General features: G+C 40.6%; 3 protein-coding genes across 4 annotated transcripts; all 3 read left to right on the top strand.

The window, feature by feature from the left end:
* Positions 1-7,034: 7,034 nt before the first annotated feature.
* LOC311268469 (uncharacterized protein) lies at positions 7,035-12,275 on the top strand (the record flags this gene model as incomplete). Its single annotated transcript, XM_084372144.1, has 5 exons — positions 7,035-7,701; positions 8,819-9,110; positions 9,486-9,513; positions 10,075-10,696; positions 11,977-12,275. Exons 1-5 carry the CDS (start codon positions 7,110-7,112, stop codon positions 12,273-12,275), a joined length of 1,833 nt encoding a protein of 610 aa, XP_084228270.1. The 5' UTR covers positions 7,035-7,109.
* Positions 12,276-14,435: 2,160 nt separating this feature from the next.
* Positions 14,436-19,279, top strand: LOC311268635 (SUMO-conjugating enzyme UBC9-like). 2 transcript variants are annotated; one of them, XM_084372378.1, is made up of 7 exons: positions 14,436-14,517; positions 15,015-15,100; positions 15,252-15,335; positions 16,092-16,164; positions 16,760-16,869; positions 17,094-17,173; positions 17,510-19,279. In XM_084372378.1, exons 2-7 carry the CDS (start codon positions 15,035-15,037, stop codon positions 17,571-17,573), a joined length of 477 nt encoding a protein of 158 aa, XP_084228504.1. In that variant the 5' UTR covers positions 14,436-14,517; positions 15,015-15,034; the 3' UTR covers positions 17,574-19,279. The 2 variants fall into 2 exon arrangements, with proteins under 2 accessions (XP_084228504.1, XP_084228503.1); XM_084372377.1 differs by having other exon boundaries at positions 14,443-14,754.
* A 1,257-nt stretch (positions 19,280-20,536) lies between these two features.
* On the top strand, positions 20,537-23,957 carry cimip4 (ciliary microtubule inner protein 4; the record flags this gene model as incomplete). Its single annotated transcript, XM_084372143.1, has 4 exons — positions 20,537-20,581; positions 20,702-20,819; positions 23,644-23,754; positions 23,854-23,957. 4 exons carry the CDS (start codon positions 20,537-20,539, stop codon positions 23,934-23,936), a joined length of 357 nt encoding a protein of 118 aa, XP_084228269.1. The 3' UTR covers positions 23,937-23,957.
* Positions 23,958-26,687: the final 2,730 nt, after the last annotated feature.

Here is a 26,687-nt window from a genome sequence, read left to right as displayed (position 1 = left end):
TCCAATACCTTGTCATAGTATCTCAGACAGGTCTGACTGTCTCCTCCTCCTCCCAGCCTCACTGCATTGAGGATATCAGCTAGTTCAGAGGGTGCGTCGTTCTCCTCCAGACACAGTGTGAGCACGGCACTCTCCATGAGACCTAGTGATGTGGCTGCATCCCCTCCTTTCCCCAGGATCTCTTCCCTGGTGGCTGCCCAGGCTTTGCGATCCAGAGCTGAGAGGCTGCAAATGGCAGAGGGATCGTTCTGTTTTCCTGCTCTGGGTTGATCCATCACCTGAGCCAGCTGCTCGTAGATGTCATTGAATGATCGAGCGGAAATTGGCCCACCAGTGCTGGGACGCCACAGTATGTCAACAGGGAACACTCCTCCAGCACAGGTGATGATGGCATGGAGGCTATCTGGATAGACCTGAAAATAAAATGACAGATATAGATCAGAAACTGCTCGAACAGAGTAGTTTGAAATTAGCCTAAAAAGCTGTATTTACAAGCCTGTTGCACTTGTTAAAATACCCAACACTGAAAATTAAATAAAACCCTGTATTTTCACTCAAGTTTTGTCCTGCCAATAATCTCACCGTAATCTTGTCTTGGCTCCTGCCAGGGATCCGGCTGGCAGCGAATACCTCAGACTGTTGTGTGCGCTCCATTGGCACATTGCCTTCCAGTAACAATGGCTCACTGTGCAGCTTAGCTGCTGCCCAGAGCAGAGCAGCCGCCCTACCAAGCTGGGTACATCGCTTTGCTTGGGTAGGAAGAAGTACAACAGGGAGGGCTGTCGAGGTGGGCAGGGGGTCAGCAACAGACAGCAGACATCTCTTGAACTGCTCTGTCACCCAGTTCTCTTGGCCGGCAGCAATGCTTGCTAACTTTTGATGGACCTCTTGAAGGTGCTCCCTCTGCTGTTCTATTGTACTTTTGAACTCAGGGTAACGGTCAGGACCCAAAGTGAGCTGCAGGACACGGTTCACTTCTTGCAACGTAACATCCAACTCGGGAACAGGGTAGTTGAGAAGGGCCATCCTGTTGAAATGGATGAGGCTTGATAGAGAGGGAGAAAAGGAGAGACAGAATCAAAGGTCATGCCAGGTACTTTTTTGGTTCTTTGATGGGTTAGACTGTGCACTGTAGATGAAGCAAAAACTGAAGCACATAACCAACAGAGAAAAAGAAAACCATGGACCTGCCTGTGAAGTGCATCATATAGATTAGCCATAGATGTACATCTATGGCTAATTTTATATGTATATGATCTCAGCAAAATCAGCATTACAAATTCTTATTCTGTTGAACATTTAGCAATGGCTGTATTGAGAACAGGGAGCGTATAAGAGAGCGAGTGGAGAAAAAAATGGAACTGTCTTCACTGACTCAACCTTAAGGATATTTTTTGAGCATAGAGCTCCAGCATGTTTCTAGGAATGGCAATGTTGGCCTATTGAGTGGTTCACTAAGGAAGTATGAGTCCTTATGACTTTGGTGGTCCCCCTAGTTTCTCTAGCACCACCATGAGGTTGACTTTTTTCAGGATAACTTTGGTGATAAGTACATTAACTGTTCATCTAGTGCCATCATCAGGCCAAAGTAGACTGTGGTCAAATAACTGCAAAAATAATGGCAATCCAATCACGTGTTTAGTGCTAATTCGCAAATATTAGCATGCTAAGAAGCTAAAATAAGTAGCCTAACTAAGATGGTGAACATGATAAATATTACCTGCTAAACATAAAAATATTGGCATTGTTATTATGAGCATGTTAGCATGTGGATGATAGCATTTAGCTCAAAGCATCTTGTGTTTACATACAGTCTCAAAAACCTGTGGTATCAAGTTTTAGTTTACATCTCAGGCCACGGACACACACACACACACACACTGACACAATGCAATATAACAATAGCCACATGCCCCTTATTGACCTTTACTGTAAGCGCATTCCTCCACATGATTAGCAACCAACATGATTGGAACCAATAAATCAATTATCTTATTTAAGGTAATGGTCCTGCTCAGTCTGACGCAGGTCTCTTTGCAGCAGTGGAATGCATCCACAGTTCACTCCCATGTGAGACAATACCCCCTGGACTGAGTGTCTATACAGACCATAATGACTGATAACTAAGCTCATCTGCTCACACGTGAAAGCAGTTACTCCCTTTTCACCACTCCTCCCCACAAAGTTTAAGCTTAACATGTTTTTTCGCAGGTTGTCATGGGAATGCGGCCCTCGCAGTATAACAGTTTGAAAATTAGATTTCTCCTGATTTGTCTCATCTGTTCAAGTTATCCGCACAATGCTGGCTGTCTATCTGAGGAACGATTTAGGTTCTGCAAGGATGCTGGTCTTGTGATTCCAATAGCGCAGTTAGGCAAGCAGCACTGCCAATACCACCAACACTATACTTCACTCTATACATTACATATTTTTCAGTGTAAGACTAAGGGACATTTAGCTTATTTTCTGTAAGATTCAAATGGACATTAAAACAGATAGTTTTATCTTACTTTAAAGGGAAACTTCACCAAATTACATAAATACAATATCTTATTAAACCCCAGTGACGTGAATCCACCCAGTTTTATCTTTCTTTCTGTTTAAATCCAAATAACTCGAGATAAGCCAATCAACAGTTTATATTTGAAATAAAAGAAATATCTCTGAAAACTGTTCACACTGAAGTCGGTGGATTAATATGACCTAATGTTCAAAAAGTCAATGTACAATTGTAATAAATCTCAGGTTCCTCTTCTTTCATTTCAATTTTCCATGTATTGGTCCACATAGTACACTTTTATTGTATAACAGAAAATTACAAGAAATTTAATGAACATTTCTGATACAATACTAATATATTGTTTGTGTTCATGACTTTCTTGTACTCCCATTTTAAGACTATTCTCAAGGCAAATAGCCAAAAAGCAATAAGGCTGACAGACAACCTCTTATTTTATATATATTTATCTATTTTGGTCTTAAATTAAGTTTTTTCTTACAACTACAGCACAAAAACAGAAAGATGAATAACGAGTCAGACTTTTCATTGTTTATCACTGAGCATTTTTTTAAGCGCTGATACACAAACTTCACATATGAGTAAATCATCATAAATCCATCATTATGTTTTTACAGCCTTTATACAATTTTAAAATAAAAGTCCACTTACCTCAATGTGGAAATTTCTCTGAGATCTGACCAGTTGGTCGGATGGCAGAACAGTCAGTGGGAAGAAAACTTGGTTGGACTACAAACACAAGGGTTTGGCTCTAATATAGAAGCAGTGACTCCAATTAAGCAAATCAGCGTCTTGCCTCCCCTCTCTCTCCAGATCGCCTCTCTCTTCCCGTCTGTCTCGTCCTCCCTGTCTCTTCCCTGTTCGTTCACGTGTTTCATATACCTTTGTGTGTTTTCTAATGGTATAACTTCACCAATGACCTTCCCTTCTTTTCTTTCATTCACATCCTGCAGTGTTATCTGGAGTGAATCAAAGTTGAAATCAAAGGTTTTATGTACCGCATTGACCACAAATATCAAAACTCCTTTTTGGGACAGGTGCTATTTTGTACAATGTGCCACTAACTCATGTTTCTGTAGCGCTGTGATGTTTAAAGCAACATTTAGACATTTATGACTTTCTCAACTGTCTGATATTGACAGGATACAAATAGGAAGAGGATAATGGCATTTCACCAGAACATAACAACTATAATATATTATAAAATGTTGTCATTGTTAATGTACCAATCATCTTGGGGTTAAGCTTGACCTGCTATATTGTTAAGATATGCCAGGCACCAACACTTAAATCTACAGGTATAACTGGACCCAGTGTGCTCCCAGTTTTATCTACCAAAGGCCAGCACCCACAGAGCAGACACACTGAATGAGGTGTTGTGCTCAGGTGAATTCACTGTATGTGAGTTGGATGTCATTGAGAAGAAATCATTTGCAATGGTTTCACTCTATAAATAATCATGGAGACAGTGTTGGTGGTCGGCTTGGTTCCAGATTTAAAACCCTTTATGTGAGTTTTGTCTCAAACGGTAATGGATTGTATTAATGGGAAACTCACTTAACTGGAGCCATCATGTTCTATCATATCGGTCGGGGTCAAAATGCTTCAGTAGGCCTATTCTTACCAGACATGGCCTGAAGATTCATGACGACTGGACAAATTGCTGATGAGTTCTAGCCATTTTGCCGCTAAGCCCCAACCTTTAAAGAGGTTTTGGTCGATGGTGGCCATGCTTATGTTTGTGTTATTGTGTATCTCAGTCCTGCAAGTCTTTATTTGAAGTCAAAACCCAAAAGTAGGTGTCACATGACATCATGGCTGACGTTTATGATTGTATACTGTGTCATGACAGCTTTCCAGGTCCAGGGTGTAGACTATGGCAGGATAGCTGCCAATGCTAATGTGGAACAGGTTTTAACCAGTTATATTCTAGAAACTGAGCAAAACAATGTCTATTCAACAGATCATGTGACTTGCAGGTAGTGCTGAAATAATTTCTAATGAACTTAAAATGCAGTTTTGGTTAATTAAGGGTTAGGGTTAGGGATATTCATCTGTAACAAACAATTATTTATTAATTCAAATCATTTTCTGTTGAAGTTATTTCAGTATTCATTCTTTTCCTACACTGTAATTTCATCTATGTATTTATATCTGCCTTTTCAGTTTACTGGAAATATGTTAAGGAAAGAGTTCCTACACTCTTACAGTGTGAGACAGGAGGCAGACAGACAGTGAGCCAGAGGAATGTGTGTATGTAAGGAAATTGGAGTCACTAGCTCCACATCATGGGAACAGTTTTCCTTTTTCTCAGTAATAAAAAACAGTGTTCTCTCAGATGACTCTTCCTGCGGCCTTTTAAAAGGATTTGATTTTCCAACAATTAAGGTAGCATCAGTTAAATGTTTGACCTATAATGTCTACAGTAAACTGTAAACCGTGCTCAACAAAATAAGATAATGTCATACATTAGAACCATTCTTGAATACCAGCAGTGCGCATTGATCTCTGAAAAGTATATTTGAAAGGACAGGGTTGTTTTTTTTGTTGTGGCAGATTTTAAGTTTTGTGTGAAATAAAAAAATTCAAGAGAAAAGGAAATAACATTATAATACCAGTCCCATATTGAGATTAGATACTTAGTTTAAAACACGTGAGATTCACTGACAACATAACATCTGCCTGACGTTTTCTCTTTGTCTTGTAGATAAAGAAGCCCAGTAAAAAAAAGAAAAGAAAACATGATTAATGTTAACTTTTATTACTACAGTCAGTACAGTTCAGGGGGTGTCTGACAGGAGGGGTATGGATACGTTCTGTTCATGTCTACCTCATTAATGCACAAAGGGACCTGTGTTAGACTCTGCAGCCCTTTAACCACAGATCAGATTATTGACTTACCATCTCAGCTGAGACTGGAGCGAGAGAAAGGTCATCTGTGGACATCATGTCAGGAATATGAAGAAAGATGTAGACGGTGATATGACATACTGCAGTGGGCTGTACACTTTTGCGGTTTCTGTATTTATTATTTTCAATGTTGATATATTCCTGAATTTACTGGTTTCTATATTTGTTGGTATTTCTTTAATTATATCCCAGGTGGTGTCAGAACTTCTGGAGATTTGTCTATTTTGCTGATAATACTAAAGTTATAGCTTTACAGCTAAACAAGCTAAACAATAAACATAAAGGAAGTAATTAAGTGCATGGAAATGAACGGTCACACAAGAGTGATTGTCTTTCTGCTGTGCTCGTTCAATCTGGGCCTGAATGTTTTAATACTGCCTCCACTGAAGTGCCATCGGACAAACTTTTCTTGTAGATAAAAATGAGTTTTAACATGGAACAACTGTGTCTCTACTTCTTCTGATTTAAGCCTCCTCCATTTCAACAGGGACTGCTGTCCTGTGCCCACACCCACAGCCCTCCTCTTACCCAGCTGAGAAAGGGCAGTCGCTCTTCTCTCTGCACAGTGAGCCATTGTTACTGGAAGGTAACGTGCCTATGGAGCGCACACAGCAGTCTGAGGTATTGGCTGCCAGGGGGTTTCCTGGCAGGAGAGGTTATTGGCAGAACACAACTCAGATTTATCAAAGCAAAATGAAAAGTTTGAGGTTTTAGGTCAAGACTCTCCTACAGTATTTCTAAACAGTACGTCCAGCTCTACCTAAAAAGCTTCCTTGATAGCTGGAGGAGTCACAGCACTGGTGGGCCAATTTCTGCTTGATCATTCACATCTACATCGACAGTACGACCAGTTGGCCCAGGTGATGGATCGACCCAGAGCAGGACAACAGAATGATCCCTCTATCATCTGCAGCCTCTCAGCTCTGGAGCTCACAGCCTGGGCTGCCAGCAGGGAAGAGACCCTGGGGAGAGGAGGGGACACAGGGCTCATGCTTTCACTTGTTTCCCCTGATTAAATAAAGGTTATCTATCTATTTAGCCTAATACAAATCACATTTTAAGACAAAGCATGTGCTTGTCCTTACTGCACCCGGGTTCAGTCTCCGTCTATTCCCTTCAAATCACTGAATCGAATAAAGCTTCAATGTCACATGCATATAGGGAGATTATTCAGTCCCTATAGCTCAAGAACTAATCGACAAATAGATAGGCTACATTATAACAGAGAAGATCCTCTTAGCCCTCTGCGGTGTATGGAAGCTCATATCTGCCAGTTAAAGAAGAAAAAAAAAGATGAAAACTTAGCTTTCCCATGTTAAATAATAATTATGAGATTTTAAAAAAGTAATAATTATGAGATAAAAACCATTAGTATGAGATAAAAAGTCATTAGTATGAGATTAGGACTTTTGTATCGTATAATTATGACTTTTTATCCCATAATTTCTACTTTTACCTCACAAGTATGACTTATTCCTTTAACTGGTGGAAATGGGCTTCCTTCGTTGGTCTTACTGATGCGAGTGTTTGTCTCGATTACACTTTATTACACGTTACCTCCATGCCTGTTGGTGGAGGTAACGTCCCGCTCCCTCTGTGCAGCCCTCAGACATGAAGAAGGGCTGCAAGCTGCAGGCTGCAGGAGCAACTGAGGACAGCTGAACTTCAGTCTGGGGTAAACATGGGGATGCAGGCTCAAGCGCTTGTCTCCGCGAAATGGCTCGCAAACATGCTCAAACGCAACCTCGTCGGACCGAATCTGCGGGTCCTGGACTCGTCCTGGTACCTGCCGAGCATGAAACGAGACGGCAAGAAGGAATTTGCAACATCTCACATCCCGGGAGCTTCGTTTTTCGACATCGACGAGTGCGCAGACAGGAGCTCCAAGTTTGATCACATGCTCCCCACAGAGGAGGCTTTCGCTGACTATGTGGGGAACCTGGGCATCGGGAGTGACAGCCATGTGGTTGTGTACGACGCCAGTGACTTTGGGTTGTTCACCTGCAGCAGGGTTTGGTGGATGTTTCGCTTCTTTGGCCACCCTCAAGTGTCGGTGCTGAACGGGGGGTTCAGGAACTGGGTCAAACAGGGTCATCCGGTCTCAGGGACGTACACCCGGCCGGAGCCTGCCCGCTTCACCGCCACCAGGAACCACCCCTCCTGGGTGAAGTCGTTTGAGGACATCACAAACAACATTGTGACTCAGGAGTACCAGGTGGTGGATGTGAGGCCGTATGGCAGGTTCTGTGGGAAGGAGCCGGAGCCGAGAGAGGGTGAGTGAGTGTGGTGTGAGATTTAACATTTACACTCAAATAAATAAAACTTTCAAAATTATGAATGCATTATTATTATTATTTACCTTTTATTCTGCTCTTGTCATTTCATGTAGTATTATCATTATCACTATTGTTGCTCATGATGCTGATATTATTGTAATTACTATTATTGTTTTAAAGGTGCAATATGTAAGAACTGGCCACCTGTCAAATTCATGCTGAAAACAAATAGAGGGCAGCATATCACCAGAGTTACGTTTAACTGCTGCTAACATCAGCTGCCGTTAACTAGTTAGCTCAGTTAGCTGTGCAGCTAGCAGCCCTGATTGGGAGTTTTGGGACCAGGGAAGTGTTGGTGTTTACAATGCAAGCATTAGAGCTTTACAGGCTTCGGCTAGCTGGTTAGCATGCTAACTTCAGTAGTTACCTCTGTAAAACAAAACATAGACATGATAACATAATTATAATAAAATATAATTTTTTAATGTTTTCAACTAAAATTCCTACATATTGCCCCTTTAATTGTTATTTAGATGTGTGGATGGGATGGCAGTAATAAATATGAATATAATATTATATGTACTATTAAATACTGTATTAGAGCCTATCCGATTATCTTTTTTTTTATGTCAATAACGATATTATTGAGTAAAACATTCCAATATCAATGTATTTACCAATATATACACACTTTTTTGCCAGGATGATCAAAATGTGGTTATCAAAAGTTGTGACAAAGATATAAAACTGAAGCAGGATATTTTACAGTTTAACAATAAACTTTATTGCCTAAAATGACATCAGTATAGTGAAACAGTAAACATCACTTATTTGAATGAATAAAAATGATCCCAAGCATCTTTTTTCTGCATTCTTAATCACTAAAAAAAAGTTTTCATATCGCTGCAAATCGGATAACAGAAACACTGACACAGATATATCTGTGATAGGCCAATATCCGCCAACCGATATATTAGTCGGGCTCTGTTAAATATTATAGGCATGCACACCTTCCTCTTACACTCTCATTTTTAAGGCATCTTAACTTGTGCATATACTTTATTGTGCTACAGGTGTGTGCAGAGAGGTAAACTACTTTGTTATTGTCCCACAGGTGTCAAACCGGGTCACATCCCTGGCTCCAAGTGCATGCCTTTCTTTGGGTTCGTCGATGACGACGGCATGATGCTCTCCACCGAGCAGCTGAAGAAGTTCTTCGAGAAGTCAAAAGTGGACTTGAATAAGCCGCTCTGTGGATCCTGTGGCTCTGGAGTGACCGCCTGTCATATGGTGCTGGCTGCCCACCTGTGCGGCGCCCCTGGGGCTGCTGTATATGATGGATCCTGGTATGAGTGGTTCACCAAGGCTCCGTCAGAGCATGTCATCTCTGACGTCAATAGCAATTTGTGAGGAGGACCGAGGCATGACAAAGTTGAATATACAAATCGGCATTAAATCACTTCCTGTACCATTGATTTTCTTTTTTTTTCTTCAGCAGAGATTTAAACTTTAAAAATATATGCTAGGGCTGGGCAACTGATCAAATATAATCAAATCACAATATATTACAATATCCAAATCACAGAAACGGCAGCTTTTTGGTAAAGGTAAAATGTGTGACAAGTATTATAATGACGTAGTGTGTCACATCAATCATAATATCTGCCAAAATAATCACAGAATTTTTGTTACTGTATATTAAAGCTCAAATCTGTGCTGTGTGAGTGGAAGCAGGTGGATTTAACACATAAGCTTTATATGAATGTTAACTCAGGCTCTAGATTATGGACTGTTTGGCAGCAGAAGCAGGTCTGAGAGCTAAACTTAATTTTATTTTTGTTGGATTTAAAACATTTTCTTGTATGTCAAAATGTGCTGGAAATAACTGTTGTGATTAAATTTCAACAGCCCTTAAAGGTGCAATATGTAACGATTTGCCAGTTGTCAAATTCATACTCAAAACAAATAGGGGCCAACAAATCACCAGAGTAACTGCTACTGGCCTTCTCCCACTCCAGTACCTGCCCTTCATGGAGGTATGTACAGGGGACAGCCTGCTGGTGCTGGAGTGGATGTGCAGTTTGTAAAGATGTGCCTTGTAAATCTTTGTACGGTCAATTTTATAAATGCAGCACTTGTGTGTTTGTTTCTATTCACTGTGGGATAATGGAGTAAAATAAATGAGTTCAATAAGCTTCAGGTATCTATGGTCTGTGTGTATGTTTTGATGGACACAATAAGTTGTTATTAAAAGCAAGTATTAGAAACTGTTCACCTGGCTTTGTTGTTTGTAAGCTTTGCACACCGTACAGTACATTACCGAGTGTTGACGTCTCCACGTCGTCCCTCAGCCGGATCGTTTCCCTCTAGCGCTCGGAGCTTGTATTATCTCACAGCCTCGTCATGGCGGCGCAGACCCGAGCTCTGGTGTCAGGTCAATGGCTGGCAGATGCCGTCAGGAACAACCTCGTCGGCCCGAAGCTTCGTGTCCTCGACACTTCGTGGTACCTGCCGAAAACCAAACGGAACCCGCGGGCTGAGTTCGGGGAGAAGCACATCCCGGGCTCGTCTTTCTTTGACATCGACGAGTGCAGCGACAAGACCTCCGCCTTCGATCACATGCTGCCGACCAGCAGCCACTTCTCCCGGTACGTCGGGGAGCTGGGCATCGGCAGCGACACGCACGTTGTTGTGTACGACACCAGCGACTTCGGCTCGTACTGCGCCCCCCGGCTGTGGTGGATGTTCCGGGTGTTCGGACACAGTATGGTGTCGGTGCTGGACGGAGGCTTGAAGAACTGGCTGGCTGAAGGCTATCCGGTGACAGCTGAGTACTCCAAGCCGGAGTGTAGAGAGTTTAAGGCGACTGTCAATCAGCCGTGGGTGAAGAGCTACGAAGAAGTTCTGGAGAACATGAGGAGCCAGCAGGTCCGGATTGTGGATGCCAGGTCAGCGGGAAGGTTCAGGGGGACCGAGCCCGAGCCCAGAGATGGTGAGCCGGGGAGCAAGTAACTGGAAACTAAAGTAACTTAAACTAAAGGCCAGTTTTCAGTTATTAGAGTTTAACTTCAAACAATTAAACTCTAATAACTGTACCGCTCTGAACTGGTGGTTCTCAAAGTGGGTCCAGGGGCCCTTCAAGAAGTTCCAGGTGGTCCACAGCAGAACTGGAAATTATTTATTTTCCACATAATTCCATCCATATAAGCACTGTTATAGAATGTAACTGAGTACATTTACTCAAGTACTGCACTTAAGTACAAGTTAGGTACTTTTACTTTACTATAGTATTTATATCCCATTGCCATTTACACTACTCAAAATGAGTTAGGGATATTGGGATATGGGTGCAATACAAGTCAAATTAAATGTGTTGCATTATTTTTGGGGACCAAAAACATTCACAACACACGAAATAAAAATTCAGAGTTGTCCCAGAATAAACATTCAAGTGAAACACTAAAATACCCCGTATCAAGACCCATGCATTATTCCCTGAGAATTTAATGAAAATGTTGAAAAAATGCCCAGTCTCACAATGTTAATGAAAGTGAGATAAAGATCCTGGATCCGTCCCTTCATCCAGATCTGCACCAAAAGTTAATGGGGTCTAGAAGTGTTCATATATTTTATTGGCAATCAGATTAAAAAAACACTGATTCAGATCTGATAATAGGCCAGCCCAATAATCTGTTGACACCTCAAATGCAGTACATAGGCTACATAATGTAAAAATATATAAAAATCTTATCAAATGGGGCTTAAAGGGTCTAAATTTTGCATTCTTGATGTGAATAAGGTAATAAATCATTGGTCTAAGATTTCTTTAATAAATATCTTTTCTCCAGGAAAAGATTTGGCCTAAAAAGTGCACAGCTTATAAAATGTAGACTGTTGCATGAAATTAATACACTGCATCTTTGCTAATCATTTGAGCACTGAGTAAGCCAAGCATGTCGTATGTAATTTTTCAGCATTGTGGTCATGTGATTAATCAAAACTAATGGGTTAATTTTGTAAAAAGTTATTAATGAAGTGTCACTTTAAACATATTTCTAATTGCTGTTGCATTAATCACAATGTCAAGCTTGTAGTACTAGTTGTTTGACCAAAAAGGTCCACTTACTAGATTTCTTCCAGGGCTTTCAGGCATCTTCTGATAAAGAAAGCGCATTAATAAATCTAGTTAGGGAACCATGAGTTTATTTTTTTAAAAAGCACAATGTCACTATTGCCCAAACTTTATCTCGCTCCTCTGTCTCACCCTTACAGACACGCTGCCGGGCCATTTCCCCAGCGCCATCAACATGCCGTTCACTTCCTTCATGGATGCCTCTGGAAAGGAACTGGGGACTGAGGACCTGTCCAAACTGTTCAGAGAAGCAGGCGTGGACCTGGAGCAGCCGCTCTGGGCTACCTGTGGTTCTGGTGTCACAGCGTGTCATGTCGCCCTGGCCGCTCACCTGCTCGGGCACCCTGGGGTGTGCATTTATGACGGCTCCTGGTCTGAATGGTTTAAAAGGGCATCTCCTGATCACATCATCTCAGAGGGAGAGGGGAAGAAGGTGTGAATGGAAAGAGGAAAAAGTGAAATACTACAAGCGAGGATGTGATGATAGTTTTACAGGGGAATCGGTGGGTTTGCTGCCAACAACGGTGATAGATCAATACTTTAAAATTCAAAGTGTACTTTGTAGTTAGACAGTATCTGCTGTTTAAGAGTGCGCACAGTGAGCTTGTTAAGAATCCCAGTTACTAACTTAACACAAGGAAGTTCTCTACATCTACACTATGCAACATATCTAACTTTCCATTACAGGAAAGTTGCATATTTAAAAAAGTTTACACATCTTGGTAGGAGGTCATATGGATATAATGATGAATTCTTATGAATGTAACAATAAATGGATACTTGAGGTCTTTGTCTTTTCATGCTACATGCAGGTCGAGTGTCAGGTCAGTCTCTCACCTTTAAAATATGTCCTGCTCATAACACGGAGGAAGAATTCATAGGTTCAGTAACCAGAAATGTAAATGTTTAGCTTTGTTTGAGGGTGATGAAAGACAGGAGGGCAAAGTACTGTAGAGGGTAGAATTATTGATCGACCCCGCACGATTCATGACATTATAGGAAACACTTGCAGTCTTTTTCTTCCAATCTTCTTCTGATTTTGATGCAAGTCAAAACGTTTTACTTTTGTATTTTCACTAGTTAACACTTTTATTTGTTGCAAAGTTACATTTTGAAGAAGAAAATTTGCCTAAGTGTGAAAAAGCGAAGTAGATTTTATGCTCGCAGAAAGGCTGCAGCTTTTGCTGAGACACCACACATGAAAAAAAAGAAAAAAAGAAAAAAAAATTGGGGATGCTGACGCAGAGGAAATCAAAACCAGTTCAGTCCGGTTCCTGTGCTTGATTCTAGGTGTCTGGCAAGATGCCCGATTTTCAAAACAAAGTGTATGCTGTAAAATGTCCAGTATGTAGTATGTGTAATCAGTATTTAGTATGGGTCTGGAAATGTGTATTAATGTAAAAAAAATAATCTAATAATTGCTGAGCAAGAGTCCCATTTTAAAAGTGCCTTTGAAGATTTCAATGAGAGCTGTGCACTTTTTCTAACAGCATGTTCGTCTTTTGTCGCAAGCAATTTGGATTTGTCATCTTGGCTGTTAAATATGGAGAGTAATGAGTTACCTAACCACTGCTCATGATGTCAGCTGTTGCTATGTTCCATTGAGGTAAAAGAAAACTATTGAGACCAGAACAAAAGAGCGTTACCAATGGGCAAAAGAGGACGAACAATTCATTTTGAACAATTCTTCCCGAGCTGAGGACTTTGCCTCTTGTATCTGCAGGAGAACATAGTGGGTAAAGTAAATTAAATCTCCCACTCTGTGACTGACAGAAGCTTTATCAGTGTCTAATTAGCCACCAACTCACGCACAAGTCAACTTTACATAGCCTTAACTTTAATGTTATGATACAAACTTTCAACAGGGCACACAGTTTTGTAAAGTTTTAATCAACCCATTATTGACATTAATGAACAGATTAAACTTAGCAATGCAAAATGACTTAATAGTGGAGGTGATACTGATCTTAGATAGCCTGCAGATTCAACATGCAAGCATTGTGTTTTGCAAAGGTACTGCTGCAGAATTGATTTGGACAGATAATATTTTTTGCTCTGTATTTTTCTGAAGTCTGTATTACATACAGTTATAGGTCGCACCACTGTAGCCATTATTACTCAGCATGATATCTTTGTGAAAGTATTAAAAATAAACATGTTGATTTTTTCTTTCACTTGTCAAAAATAAAGTCAAAACTGTTTTAAAAAAACCTGTATTTCATAATTTATACACAACTTGACATTACCTGTTCTCCTCTGGAAGATCAATAAAGGATTATCTTGTCTTATCTTAAAATATAAAGTTAAAGAGTGCCATCCGCCTTTAATGGCATTGAATAATACACTAATGCAGTTAGTTAATGTATATTACGCAGATATTAAAAATACCAGACAGGTTAATGTGAAAAAATAATTAAATAAACAAATAAAAGGAAAAGGCAAGAGAAAGTTGATTCGTTTTGGGGACATGACTCAAAATGATTGAATCATCCGAAGGCACGAACTACCCAGTATGAATGCCACAACAAAGATGGCCGCCCGTCTCTGACGTGTGGGGCACTGAGCTGTCCCGCACACTGCCTGAAGGTCCTCAGGAAATAAACAAATTGGGGTCCTTTCTTTCTTGCAATAGGCTAGCTGCCGAAACGGTATTACGAGTCACATTGTTCTACATAACTGTGGTAAATTGTCCAAAAACAACACTAATATATCTGGATTAGAGTGCTTGGGGAATGTTGATAATATCAAAGTTTGGTTTGGTGTGGTTATTGACGCCCTAACTGGCCCTGTAGTTTTGGTTTTGAACGTCGAAGGGTGTGTTTTTCGGCCGCCGTCAACGTTAGCGTTAGCACAGCAATCAAGCTAACGTTAGTCTTCCAACCCACGTAATTCCGATTTTTAGCCAAATAAAATACGAGGTAAGTTCAGTAAAAATACTTCCACGTGTCGTTGTTAGTGTGGTTGTTAAATGTTGTTGGTTTTAAAGGGGGGTGTAGTGGTAAAATTGAGGTTGTAGGCTAACTGCTACCGGTCGCATATCAAATAACAAATCAGTGTCGGTGTGATACCTCCAGCTTGAACCGCATCTTTCGAAAGAAACATTGGGACTGTGTTAATTTATCAGTCTGTGGACAGCTTGATTTGTATAATTAATGTGTTTTGGGTTGTTTTTCCACAGGGAGGCGTTGATGAGCAGTAATGTCTGGCATCGCTCTTAGCAGACTGTCCCAGGAGCGCAAAGCCTGGAGAAAAGACCATCCATTTGTAAGCAGCAGCATGGCTATCCATAATCATATCAGCATTTCCCCCATGCCTCTGAGGTTTATTTCCATATCATTATGAGTGCTACTGACACAAACTACTTAGCAGGCTGAGGTTGCCCAGTGATGTTTTGTGTCTCTTGTAAACCACACAGGGTTTTGTTGCTGTGCCCACTAAGAATCCTGATGGGACCATGAATCTGATGAACTGGGAGTGTGCCATTCCAGGGAAGAAAGGAGTAAGTTATCATCTGGCAGGGAGTCAGCTGCAGCTGCATGTCAATGTCATGGCTGCAGTGTGACCAGCAACAGGCCCTTTCAAAAATATTAAAGGATAAGTTCACCCAAAATTAAAAAATTCAGTCACTGTCTACTCACACCCATGCATGTGGAAATTTGGGTGAAGTTTTGTAGTTGACAAAAGTTTCTGGAGCTTCACGGTAAAACAGTGTTGCAGCATTCACCTAAACAACTGAAGTAGATGAGGACTGGATGAAAACAAAACAAAAATAAACATAAAATGACTCTAATCAGCTTGGCTGGCGAAACTCAAGTCTCCGGAAGCCTCAAGATTCAGAATTGATTTGAAAAGACGTTATTTCCCCGTTTAAAGCCCAAATCGTTCTTCTAGCTAAAAGCGTCCGAAGTGAAGCTCAGCGGTTGGTCGAAGGTTTAGATGTTGTCCTTACAAATCAATTTGGGATCTCAGTGCTTCCAGAGACTTGAATTATGAGAGACAAGCTATAGATAATGACTTAACTAATAAATTTTTTGTTATCTTCTTTTTTTTCCTTCTTTGCAATATTGCAGTATATAATATTAGCGTTGGTTATCAAACATTAAGACAAAAGTCTGATTTCAGTGTAATAATGTGTCCACATTTATTTTATCTATGGCTGCACAATTATATATGCCACTGTTTGTACCGTCATTCCTGTATCATTATTTTAAGTCCTTTGCAGTTGTTTAATATCTCTTCATGTCGTCATCATCAGACCTTGTGGGAGGGAGGACTCTACAAACTCAGAATGCTGTTCAAAGATGACTACCCCTCCTCACCACCCAAATGTGAGCACCACTCCACACTTGTGACACAGTTTCTTTGTTGAAAGGCAGACATTTCCATACAGCTGTCTGTTCAAAACAAAGGAAATGAGAGCTTTGGCAGAGTCAGTATACCAGGCTCACTCAGCACACCACCAGGTGTAAACAATGAATCTAGAGCAAAATATGACATTATCTGTTACTGTATACGTTTTTGTCGCTGCATTTAGATTTTCATGAATGTGCGGAAAACTTTAAAAATAATAGTTCTTAAATGTTACACATAGAGCTAGACTTCAGTCAATGGTGCAACAATTTGACAACACTTTGTATTTTATATGCTGTCTGATAAAGTGAAATGCTGCTACAGTAGAGCATCATGTTACAGCGCTACTATTCCATTCACTAATTAAAAACCTTGATGAGCTAGAAATTTGTCACAAAACAATTCCAATATGCAAACACTTTCACAGATCCTCTTGTGTTTTAGACATAGGCAGGGAAAACTGTCAGGTAATGACGGTTTTCTACAATGACTATGCTGCACTATGTTATTTAAATTTTCAATTCTGCTTCATGCTTTAAAAGTCCGACTTTGTTTTCTATTATTTCCACTTAGGCAAGTTTGAGCCACCAATATTCCACCCGAATGTCTACCCATCGGGCACCGTGTGTCTGTCGATCCTGGAGGAGGACAAAGACTGGAGGCCCGCCATCACCATCAAACAGGTCCGAACACTCCACACTCTCTCTCCTATCAACAGTGGATGTAGTTGATTTACTTTTTGGCGTTTTTATTCTTTTTTACCATTATTTTCTATGCTGTAGTGGGCTAATTCTGACTTCTAATTGTACAATGCAGTCACTGAACGCTGCATTTTTGTATTGTGTGGATCCTGTGGAATACCCCACTTACTGTAGTGTGACTAGAGGACTGTCGACTGTGTTTTCAGATCCTGTTGGGTATCCAGGAGCTGCTGAACGAGCCCAACATTCAAGACCCAGCACAAGCAGAGGCTTACACAATTTACTGGTAAGTTAGTCTGCTTTGACGACTTTATCCACCCAGTGGCCCACAACTCAAGCGTGGATGAATTGTTTTTATTTAGTTCGCTTTGTAAGCTTTTCTTAGATATTTCTTAAAATTAGGTTCAAGTTATAATTTTCAAAGTTCACGACTTGTCAGGGCAGCACTCCCCTTCTGATAAAAGTGATGTCACAGACAGAAGGCAAGTCATAACATCAAAGATAAAAAATAAATGTTTCCTGTTCTGTCTTATCTGCCACATGGAGCCTTTGAATAATATCTAACTGACATCAGTTTGGTTAAAGGTCTGAATCTCTTTATCTCTGTGTTTTTGTGTTTCAGTCAGAACAGGATGGACTATGAGAAGCGGGTAAGGGCACAGGCCAAGAAGTTTGCCCCCACATAGAGAGGAGAGCTGGCCTCTATCCCACCTGAGCAGCCTGAACTGATGAAGGTTACACACAGGAGGCAGGCAGCGCCTGAAGGACCACTCCAATAAGAATCCAGTTTTGAGTATTATTACAGTATACTACTACACAGATGACAAGTGAGCCTGTTTTTCTTTTGTCTTTTTTTCTTTCTTTCTTTCTTTTATAAGCAAGGAAAGTTCAATACGATCAAATTTGTACCTGTCTTCAAGAAATATTTATGCATTTTTAATGCATAGCTGATGATCCTTAAAGTCTGGTGTCAACGCGACCTTTGCTATCTGTAACTCTTGTATAATCCATATCTCCACTTTTGTCATGAGTGCTGCTCAGCTCGCTCATGTCTCCATTAAAACAGTAGGTCATGCTTATGTATCAACAGAGCTGTAGAAATAAGAATTAATGTCAGAAACACTCTCTGTGTAATGTTTAGACGGTTGTGGCAGAGGAAGAGTTTGATTCAGTATTGTAGATGGTGCTTCATGAATATTGGCATGAAGTGGGACAAAGCAGTCAGACGTACAATGGAAGTCCATCCCCCGCTGTGCTCATGATCCCTTGTTTGTTTGGTTCCTATCACATACCCGTCACGTCTGAGTTTCCAGAAAGCGTTAAAATATACGATCAACACAACAAATTCAGGTAAAAGACAATCCTGGTATTCTAAGTGTACTGTGGCGGTTATGTAGGTAGGAACTGATCCTCTGTTCACCTCAGAGAAAGGAAGAGTGGAAAATGGGACACATCAGTCAGATTAGTGCTTTGTTTCCTCCACGTTTAAACCATCCTGTATTGCAGTGGAGCGGCGACAACCTTAAGCCCGTGTCTACACCGCAAGTGTATCAGACTCTGACTTTATTGTTTATGATGGCGCTTTTTTTCTTAAGTCTGTATTTTATAACCCTTATCTTAACGGTGCAATATGTATGAATTCTCCACCTGTCGAAATCATTCTCTAAACAAATAGAGGGCAGCACATCACTTGAGTAACCGCTAACTGCTGCTAACTATAGCTGCCGTAAGTTCGCTTAGTTAGCCATTGTATCTAGCGGTGTGGTTTGAGAGCTTAAAGCACTGCAGAAGTGTTGTTGTTTACACAGCAAGCACAGGAGCTTTGGACCCGGTACTGGCTGAGGCTAGCTTGTTAGCATGCTGACATCAGTAGGGGCAATACAAAACATGGACCTCACAATGTCAAAACTGTGACTTCCTCTCATTCTGTTGTTAATGCTGTTAGTTTTTTTAATGTTTTCAACTAAAATTCTTGCATATTGCACCTTTAATGTGTAAAGCACTTTGGTTTTGAAAAGTGGTATACAAACAAAATTAATTTTACTGTTAATAATATATATTTGCTTAAGTATCTAAATGACAATTATGAAAATAATAATCAGTAGCAACTATAAGTATGAAATTACGAAGTGGCAATCACATGTTTCAGTGTTCATGAATAAATAGATCAGGAAGAATCATGTCAAAGGAAAACTGCTTCTTCAGTGTCACACAAACACAGTCGTCATGCTAGTGTGACACTTGTAGTGTAGACACGGGTTTACTGTTAAGACTCTTTTTATGAAAGTGAAAAGTGAGCTTCATGCACATTCAACACCAGCGTGTCATCTGCCGCCCAGAAAAAATGTTTAGTATGAGATAAAAGGTTCCACAGTAAAAGTAACAAAACCTGTTGCTGCGTGTTTGTTTTGGCTCTCGATCTGTTAGAATATCATACCATCACTTTAAGTCATTTTATCTCACGATGCTTACAAAACGAATACAAACGTGTAAAAGAATGAAAACGCTGTTAAGTCAAGCGGAGCAGAAGCTGAAGGATCCTCATTGGAATGGCCTCTCAACCAGCAAGGAAGACGGATAGAGAGTGCACTTGAGAGTCCGCGAAGGCCTGAGATTTTTTTGCCTTTGAATATCTGAGTGCATGTACATAATATAAATAATGAAAAATTGTGGAAGTTATGTTTTATATTGTTTTAGCCAGTTGACATTTGTGTGTGGTATTATAACAAAGAACACAATAAATGGCAGAAAATTGTGAAATAAAGTTGAATAAAAGAACAAAAAAAGGCTGTTTTTCTGTGAATTTCCAGTGGGGTGGGATCGGCACCTAACTATTTAGAGTTTTGGGGATCCATTAAAAACGGATAAATTACTTTTAGCATTTCAAATCTGCAATGAATGATATAAGAAATACATCAGCATGCAGTGAAGATTGTATTGCCCCTCTTGATAACACACACGTGTGGAGCAGGTTCTTCTTTAAGCCATCAGCCACAAAAACAAGACGTCTGACATGAATTATGTAGAAACAGGCCAGAGTTTCTCACTAAGTGGGCAGTTTCTGTTTTTTAATCCCTATATTTGTAATATTTGACAATGCCTGAATAAAGTCTCTGTCCTTTAAGTTGTTCACAGGTCTGGCAGGTTCTTAATGACATATTCATTTCTGTGTTTCTGCCTCATGGGCAGATCCCCTATGTGGCAAACTCTCATTTGATACGTTGTTAATGTGAAATATCTATCAGAGCAGCTTTAAAAGTGCAGTGTGAAGGTGACCATTTACAAACCCTCTGCTTTTCAGTTTCACTGTAGAGTATCAGAAGAAGCTTTTTGTGTATGTGACTTTAAGGAGATTTAAAAACTGATCTAAAAAACATTTTTTTCCCAAATATTTGCTTCATTCCTGCGTTCGCTGTGGTCATTCGAGCGATACAAGTACGGCACTGAATAAAATAACAAATTGGTGTATGTGCGCCCTTCACAGCTTTTATTTTTTAAAAATTTCTATCATGTCAGTTTTTGTCCTTCCTCTTTCTTCTTGTCCAGAGGTGAGACCTGATGTAATGCTCTCGGGTGTCTTGCATCACATTCTTAGGAAATGTAACACCTTTTGTTTTGGCGCAACTCTCATGCGGGTTATTATCTCAGTATGACCTCAATTGGACAAAAAGACGCGCAACCAGCAAAGACGCAGGTGACAAAGCTACGTTTTTTTTCTGTTCCTTTTTTTTTTTTGGTTGTTTTTCTGCTGCTGCGTGTTAACAATGTGTTTCTGCTGCTGGTTATGGTTTCCTCTGAACATTGTGTTCTTTAGGTGAGGGCAGTAGAAAGCCCTCAGGTGCTGCCCCTGTCGCTGCCGCACTATGTTGATCCTGAATCAGCCTTGTCGTACAACAGCTTGGGCCACTGTCTTCGCACCAACATATTTCCAGGTTTGTACATCAAAGTCCAGTCTTAATGTACACTGGTAAATTCAAACTTTATTTTATTTCTTGTAGTTGTAGTAAGATCATGTGCAGGAAGAAGGGAGTGTGCAGGTTTATACTTGTTTAGGAAGAAATGTCCAGACCATAGCTTCTGTGATATTGAAAACCAGTTATAATTCAATACACTGCTGTCATATTGTTTTTTACGGAAGCCCTAAAGGGCCATGCATTCATACATTTTATTTCCTCCGTTTTCCCGTGATAACGAGTTAATTTCATTTGTTTTCTCGAGATCTCGAGTTATTATCTCGAAATAACGACTGCCGTTTTCCCGAGATAACGGGAGAATTTTCTCGAGATCTCGAGATAACAAAAATTTGTTTTCCCGAGATAACGATATAATTAATTCGAGATCTCAAGATAATGACTTTGATATGATAGGCCTGAGATTATGGAGATGCCCGGGACCTCGTAGCTGGTCAGCTATGTCGTGAACGACGACATCAGGCTCACTTAGATTGTGCTGCCGATATAGCTGAAGCCTTGCTAACTGTCTTTTTAGATTACGCACACTAATGTGTATATTATCTGTAATAGCAAGGCATAATGCTATTTCAGCCTGTGTCAGGCCTTGATTGAAAAGATATGTGACGCGGTGATCGATATGCTCCAGCTCCTCTGACATTGCTACACTGAATGATGTTTCCTGCAATGATTTTAATATACTACACTATCGTTTTGTTTTCTCAAGATCTCAAATTAATTATATCGTTATCTCGGGAAAACAAAGTTTCGTTATCTCGAGAAAATTATCCCATTATCTCGGGAAAACAGCAGTTGTTGTTTCGAGACAATAACTGGAGATCTCGAGAAAACACATGAAATGAACTCGTTATCACAGGAAAGCAGAGGAAATAAAATGTTTGAATGCATGGCCCTTTAGGGCTTCCGTAGTTTTTAAGCTAACGTGACATAAACATTGTTTTACAGGCAGTGGCCACATGGACAACACTGATAGTAAATCAAGGGAATCCTGCATAGTTGAAACACAATCTGTCTTATCCTGCTGAATAATTCAGCCATGTGCACTGCTACACACACCGCTGTGTGACACCCTGACTGGAAGTGTATCTATGTTCCCTGCGTCATACGTTCCCAAGGTCCTCTGTTCCCAGGGTGCTATCATCCCAGGGTCCTAAGATCCCCAATACAATGTAAACACACATTTGGGTCCCTCAGGTCATGTTTCAGTGTTCATGGATAAATAGATCAGGAAGACGCACGTCAAAGGAAAACTGCACACTGCATCTTCAGTCGCGCCAGTGTCACACGAACACTGTCGTCACGCTAGTGTGACACTTGCAGTGCAGACACGGGTTTACTGTTAAGACTGTTTTTATGAATCCAGCTGGAAGTGAAAAGTGAGCTTCATGCACATTCAACACCAGCATGTCATCTACCGCCCAGAAAAAATGCTTAGTATGAGATAAAAGGCTCCACAGTAAAAATAACAAAACCTGTTGCTGCGTGTTTGTTTTGGCTCTCGATCCGTTAGAATATCATACCATCACTTTAAGTCATTTTATCTCACGATGCTTACAAAACGAATACAAACCTGTAAAAGAATGAAAACGCTGTTAAGTCAAGCGGAGCAGAAGCTGAAGGATCCTCATTGGAATGGCCTCTCAACCAGCAAGGAAGACGGATAGAGAGTGCACTTGAGAGTCCGCGAAGGCCTGAGATTTTTTTGCCTTTGAATATCTGAGTGCATGTACATAATATAAATAATGAAAAACTGTGGAAGTTATGTTTTATATTGTTTTAGCCAGTTGACATTTGTGTGTGGTATTATAACAAAGAACACAGTAAATGGCATAAAATTGTGAAATTAAATTGAATAAAAGAACAAAAAAAATAAGTTCCCAAGGTCCTCTGTTCCCAGGGTGCTATCATCCCAGGGTCTAAGTTCCCCAATACAATGTTAACACACGTTTAGGTCCCTCAGTTCAAATAACCCTAATCCTAGAGCTGAGGAACATACAGTAGGACTCTGGGAACAAAGAACCCTAGGAGAGCACATTTGTGGGAACATATGTTGCATTCAAGTCCAAGCCTGAGGTCAAAATTTCCACTTTCTGAACTACAGGAATTAAAGGTGCAATATGTCAGAATTGTCCAGCTATTTGAGTTTGTGCTCAGGACAAACAAGCAGCGACATATAACCAGAGTAACTGCTAACTATAGCTGCCGCTAGCTAGTAAGCTCGATTGGCTGTACATCTACTGGTCCAGACTGGGAGATCGAGGGAAGTGTTGGTATTTACGCCACTAGCTGAGGAATATTGGGCCGGGAGGTGCTGTAGGTAGCGTCAAAACTTTTATTTCTTCAAATTAGGTTGTTATTTTAAGTTTTTTTTTTAGTTTTCTTATGTTTTCGACTAAAAACATTACATGTTGCATCCTAACCAAGGCTGACCATGAAAAAAATGATGTCTCTTTGGCAAGTGTGCACACAACTGAACCTTGAAAATTCTTTGGTTTTGTAATAAATGCTTAAAAGATCATCACATCCCCATCAGCCTCGGCAAACATTGTGTTCAGAGCTAATTAATTAAGTCAATGTTAACAGGCTCACATGTCAAACTAAGATGGTGAGCATGGTAAATGTTATACCTGCTAACATCAGCATGTTAGCATGCTAACACAGTTTGCTGTGCAGACCCACAGAGTCACCAGCATGGCTGTAGCTTCTTAGTCTTATTACATTTTATTTAATTTGTCACACTTTTCTCCCACATGATTTCAGCCCACTGAACCCTCTGTCTCTACAGGGGCCCCTTCACCATGGAGGTCCCTCACCAGGGACTCCTACATCAGCCACCCTCTGACTGCCTGCCCTGCCGACCCCCAGCGCTGGTACGGCCACAAGACCGATGAAATGGGTATGTCCTGTTCCTCTGTCCTCTCTCATATTGGTCTGAGTGTCATCATTTGTATTTTTGATATTTTTCACATCAACCCTTTCTGTGGCCTGTCTGCAGTCCAGTGGACAGAAAGAAACATCATGAACCAGAAACTGAACAAGTTACTGACAGAAATGGAAAAAAAGGGCAGCGCGAAATGATGTCCTGCTTCTCACCTTGAGACCACAACACAACACGAACACACACACACACGCCGCCCTTGTGATTCACACCTCTGGGTTACTTTGGAAATGCAAAAATAAAAGGTGATTGACAACCATACATGTTGTAAGCTTGCTGCTTCATAATAAACAACTAAGATGAAGGTTACAGATGAAATACCACTGAGAAGATTATTGGTCAGATAAAAGATATCTGTGATATCATGTCGGTTTGAGCTAAACCAGTTTAATCAGTTAGGTGTTGAGGCATGCTAGCAACAACACGGTGTGTGCATTGATATGTTTACACTTTACAATGTGAGACGGAAGAAATGATAATGTGATATTCATAAATAAGCCTTTTCTTCTCCTTTAATGTAGTCTAATAAAAGGCACATAAAATGAAAGACTCAAAGTACCTCAAGATGGTTACTGCACGTAAAACGTTGTTACTCAATCTAAAACTAAAGGAAGTTAACCGCTGAATGTTACCAGCAGCTGAAGGGGTTATTTGTGTCTCTGTGTGATGTGTAAAGGCAGCAGAATGTAGGTGGTTTCAAAAGAAACCACTGAAACTAGCTTTTTGTCACTACCTGCTGCTTCTCCTACCAAGTCACACCTATATATAAAGAGTTTCCGCACACTTGAAGGACATTGCATCAACTGTTTAAAATGCACACAATGATTTAACAATGCACAATTAACGGTCCAAATAAACACCAGCCGAGGTGTTCGGTCAGCGCTCATCTACATTGCTGCATTTCTTTGTGGGAGTGTGCAGCTGAAAACGTTCATCCTGCACTTCTTAAAGGTCCAATGTGTGGGATTTAGTGGCATCATGGCGGCCAACTGAACTGAACTGAACTTTCCTACTGCTACGGAAACCACAAAAAAAGTTGACGAAAAAAACGCCCAAGCAAGTTTGGTTTGCCTGTTCTGGGCTAGTATAGAAGCATGGAGGTGCCACATGGAGCCAACTAGACCTTTAAAACTATAATATTCTCACTCTTGTACAGAATCCAATCATATTGTTGGCCTTCACATGTTTTAGGTCCATCAGATGTCAAGATGTTTATGTGAGGCCACTTGTGGAAGATTTACTCAGATCTTGTGCTGAAGTAAAAGTATCAAAAACACAACGTAGAAATACTCTCTAGCAGGTAAAAGTCCTTAAGCCTATATTTCTCTTCAGGAAAAGTCCAAAAATATTTGCATCAAAATGCATGGCAGCATATCATCACAGTAACTGCTATACGCTGCTAATTGTAGCTGCCGTTAGCTAGTTAGCTCAGATAGCCGTGCAGCTAGAGGTTTGGAATGGGAGCTCGGGGGACAAGGGAAATATTTACACGGCCAGCATGGGAGCTTTAGACTAGAAAGCAGCATATGTTAGCGGGCTAGCTGGCTAGCATGCTAACTTCAGTAGATATATCTGCAACATAATACAGAAGCGTCATAATGTCACAATTTATTACTATTTATTTATCTTCTGTTGACTTTACAACAAGACTTTTCCACATATTGTCCCTTTAAAGCTGCTGCAAGTTGTATATTTTTATTAAAATAAGTATCACATAGCTCTATAGTCCAACAGTAACCACTGTTACAGATTGTATGATCAGTAACCCATGTGAAAAGGAATGTTCTGGTATCCCTGCCCACTTTATCCAATCAAGAGGCGGTCCTGTCTGCTCCTTAATGCACAGAGATCCTCCTGTTTGTTGCTCTGGTGGAGCTAAATGTAGCTACTTCCTGGTCTGCCAAGAGACTTTGTATAATATTACATCATCATTTATAAGTTGGTTGTATTTAGTTTTGATAATTGGAATTTTTAAAGTAACTAGTAACTAAAGCTGTCAGATGAATGTAGTGGAGTAAAAAGTACACGTACCTTAAGACTGTACTGCACTTAAGCACAATAGATGAGTAAATGCACATAATTACATTCCACCTCTGTGTAAGGTACATGTAAAAATATGACAATTTACACATATAATGTATGCATTTTTAGCCGCCTGCCTAATGTTTACCTACCAACTGTTAGCACGCCATCAAGCCAAAAGTAAAATGGTCAGCGTGGTAAACAAACCTGATAAACATCAGCATTTTAGCACTCACACTGACTGTTGTTACCCTGATGACATTTGCATTTAGATCAAAACACCGCTGTGCAACCACAGGAACAGCCTCACAGAGCTGCTTCATGGCTGAGGACACACACTGGGTCTTGAGCGAAGTGTGTTAAAGTAATGTATGTGAATCATATGGTAGAAGGTTCGTATGCTGCCCTTCACACCACAGGATATTGAGCTTAGTCAACTCTGGCCCCTGCTTACAGGAATTGTACATATTTCAGTGTCTGACTTCTGCATTAGATGAGTCATTAAACGGTGTTAATTAGAACGAAGCTGTAGTGTCAGTTATTTGTCAGAGCTCTCCTTCAGCTGTTTGTTTATCAGTGAGTGTGACACCTCTGCCAATCACTTGCATCATGTGTTTTCTTATATAGAGCCACAGGTTTTGCAGCATGAGTGTGTCCTCCCTTGTTACTGTTCTCACCTCCTCCCCACTGAGAAACCCCCTCCCTGCCTCTGTGGTCTGTTGATGGAGACTGTTTTTCTTGTTGCCTTCCGAGCACAAACATCACCATGGTCTGCTCACCAGCTTCCCGCCTCAGGCACGGCGGACTTTGACCTTTCGGCGAGAGCTGCATGCTGCTGCACCTCCTCTGAACACTTCAGCCTTCCACAT

The sequence above is a fragment of the Pagrus pagrus genome, assembly GCF_965226575.1.
Source record: "Pagrus pagrus genome assembly, chromosome: 13".
Classification (NCBI taxonomy): domain Eukaryota; kingdom Metazoa; phylum Chordata; class Actinopteri; order Spariformes; family Sparidae; genus Pagrus; species Pagrus pagrus.
The sequence above is the reverse complement of the archived record's forward strand: the minus strand, read 5'-3'. Positions and strand labels throughout refer to the sequence as shown.

Bases quoted from the DNA above. Each gene is read 5' to 3' on its own strand.
- LOC311268635 (XM_084372378.1), top strand. From the start codon at position 15,035: ATGTCTGGCATCGCTCTTAGCAGACTGTCCCAGGAGCGCAAAGCCTGG. The intron at 15,101-15,251 runs GTAAGCAGCAGC...TAAACCACACAG, and splicing joins GGAGAAAAGACCATCCATTT to GGTTTTGTTGCTGTGCCCAC. The intron at 15,336-16,091 runs GTAAGTTATCAT...CGTCATCATCAG, and splicing joins CCATTCCAGGGAAGAAAGGA to ACCTTGTGGGAGGGAGGACT.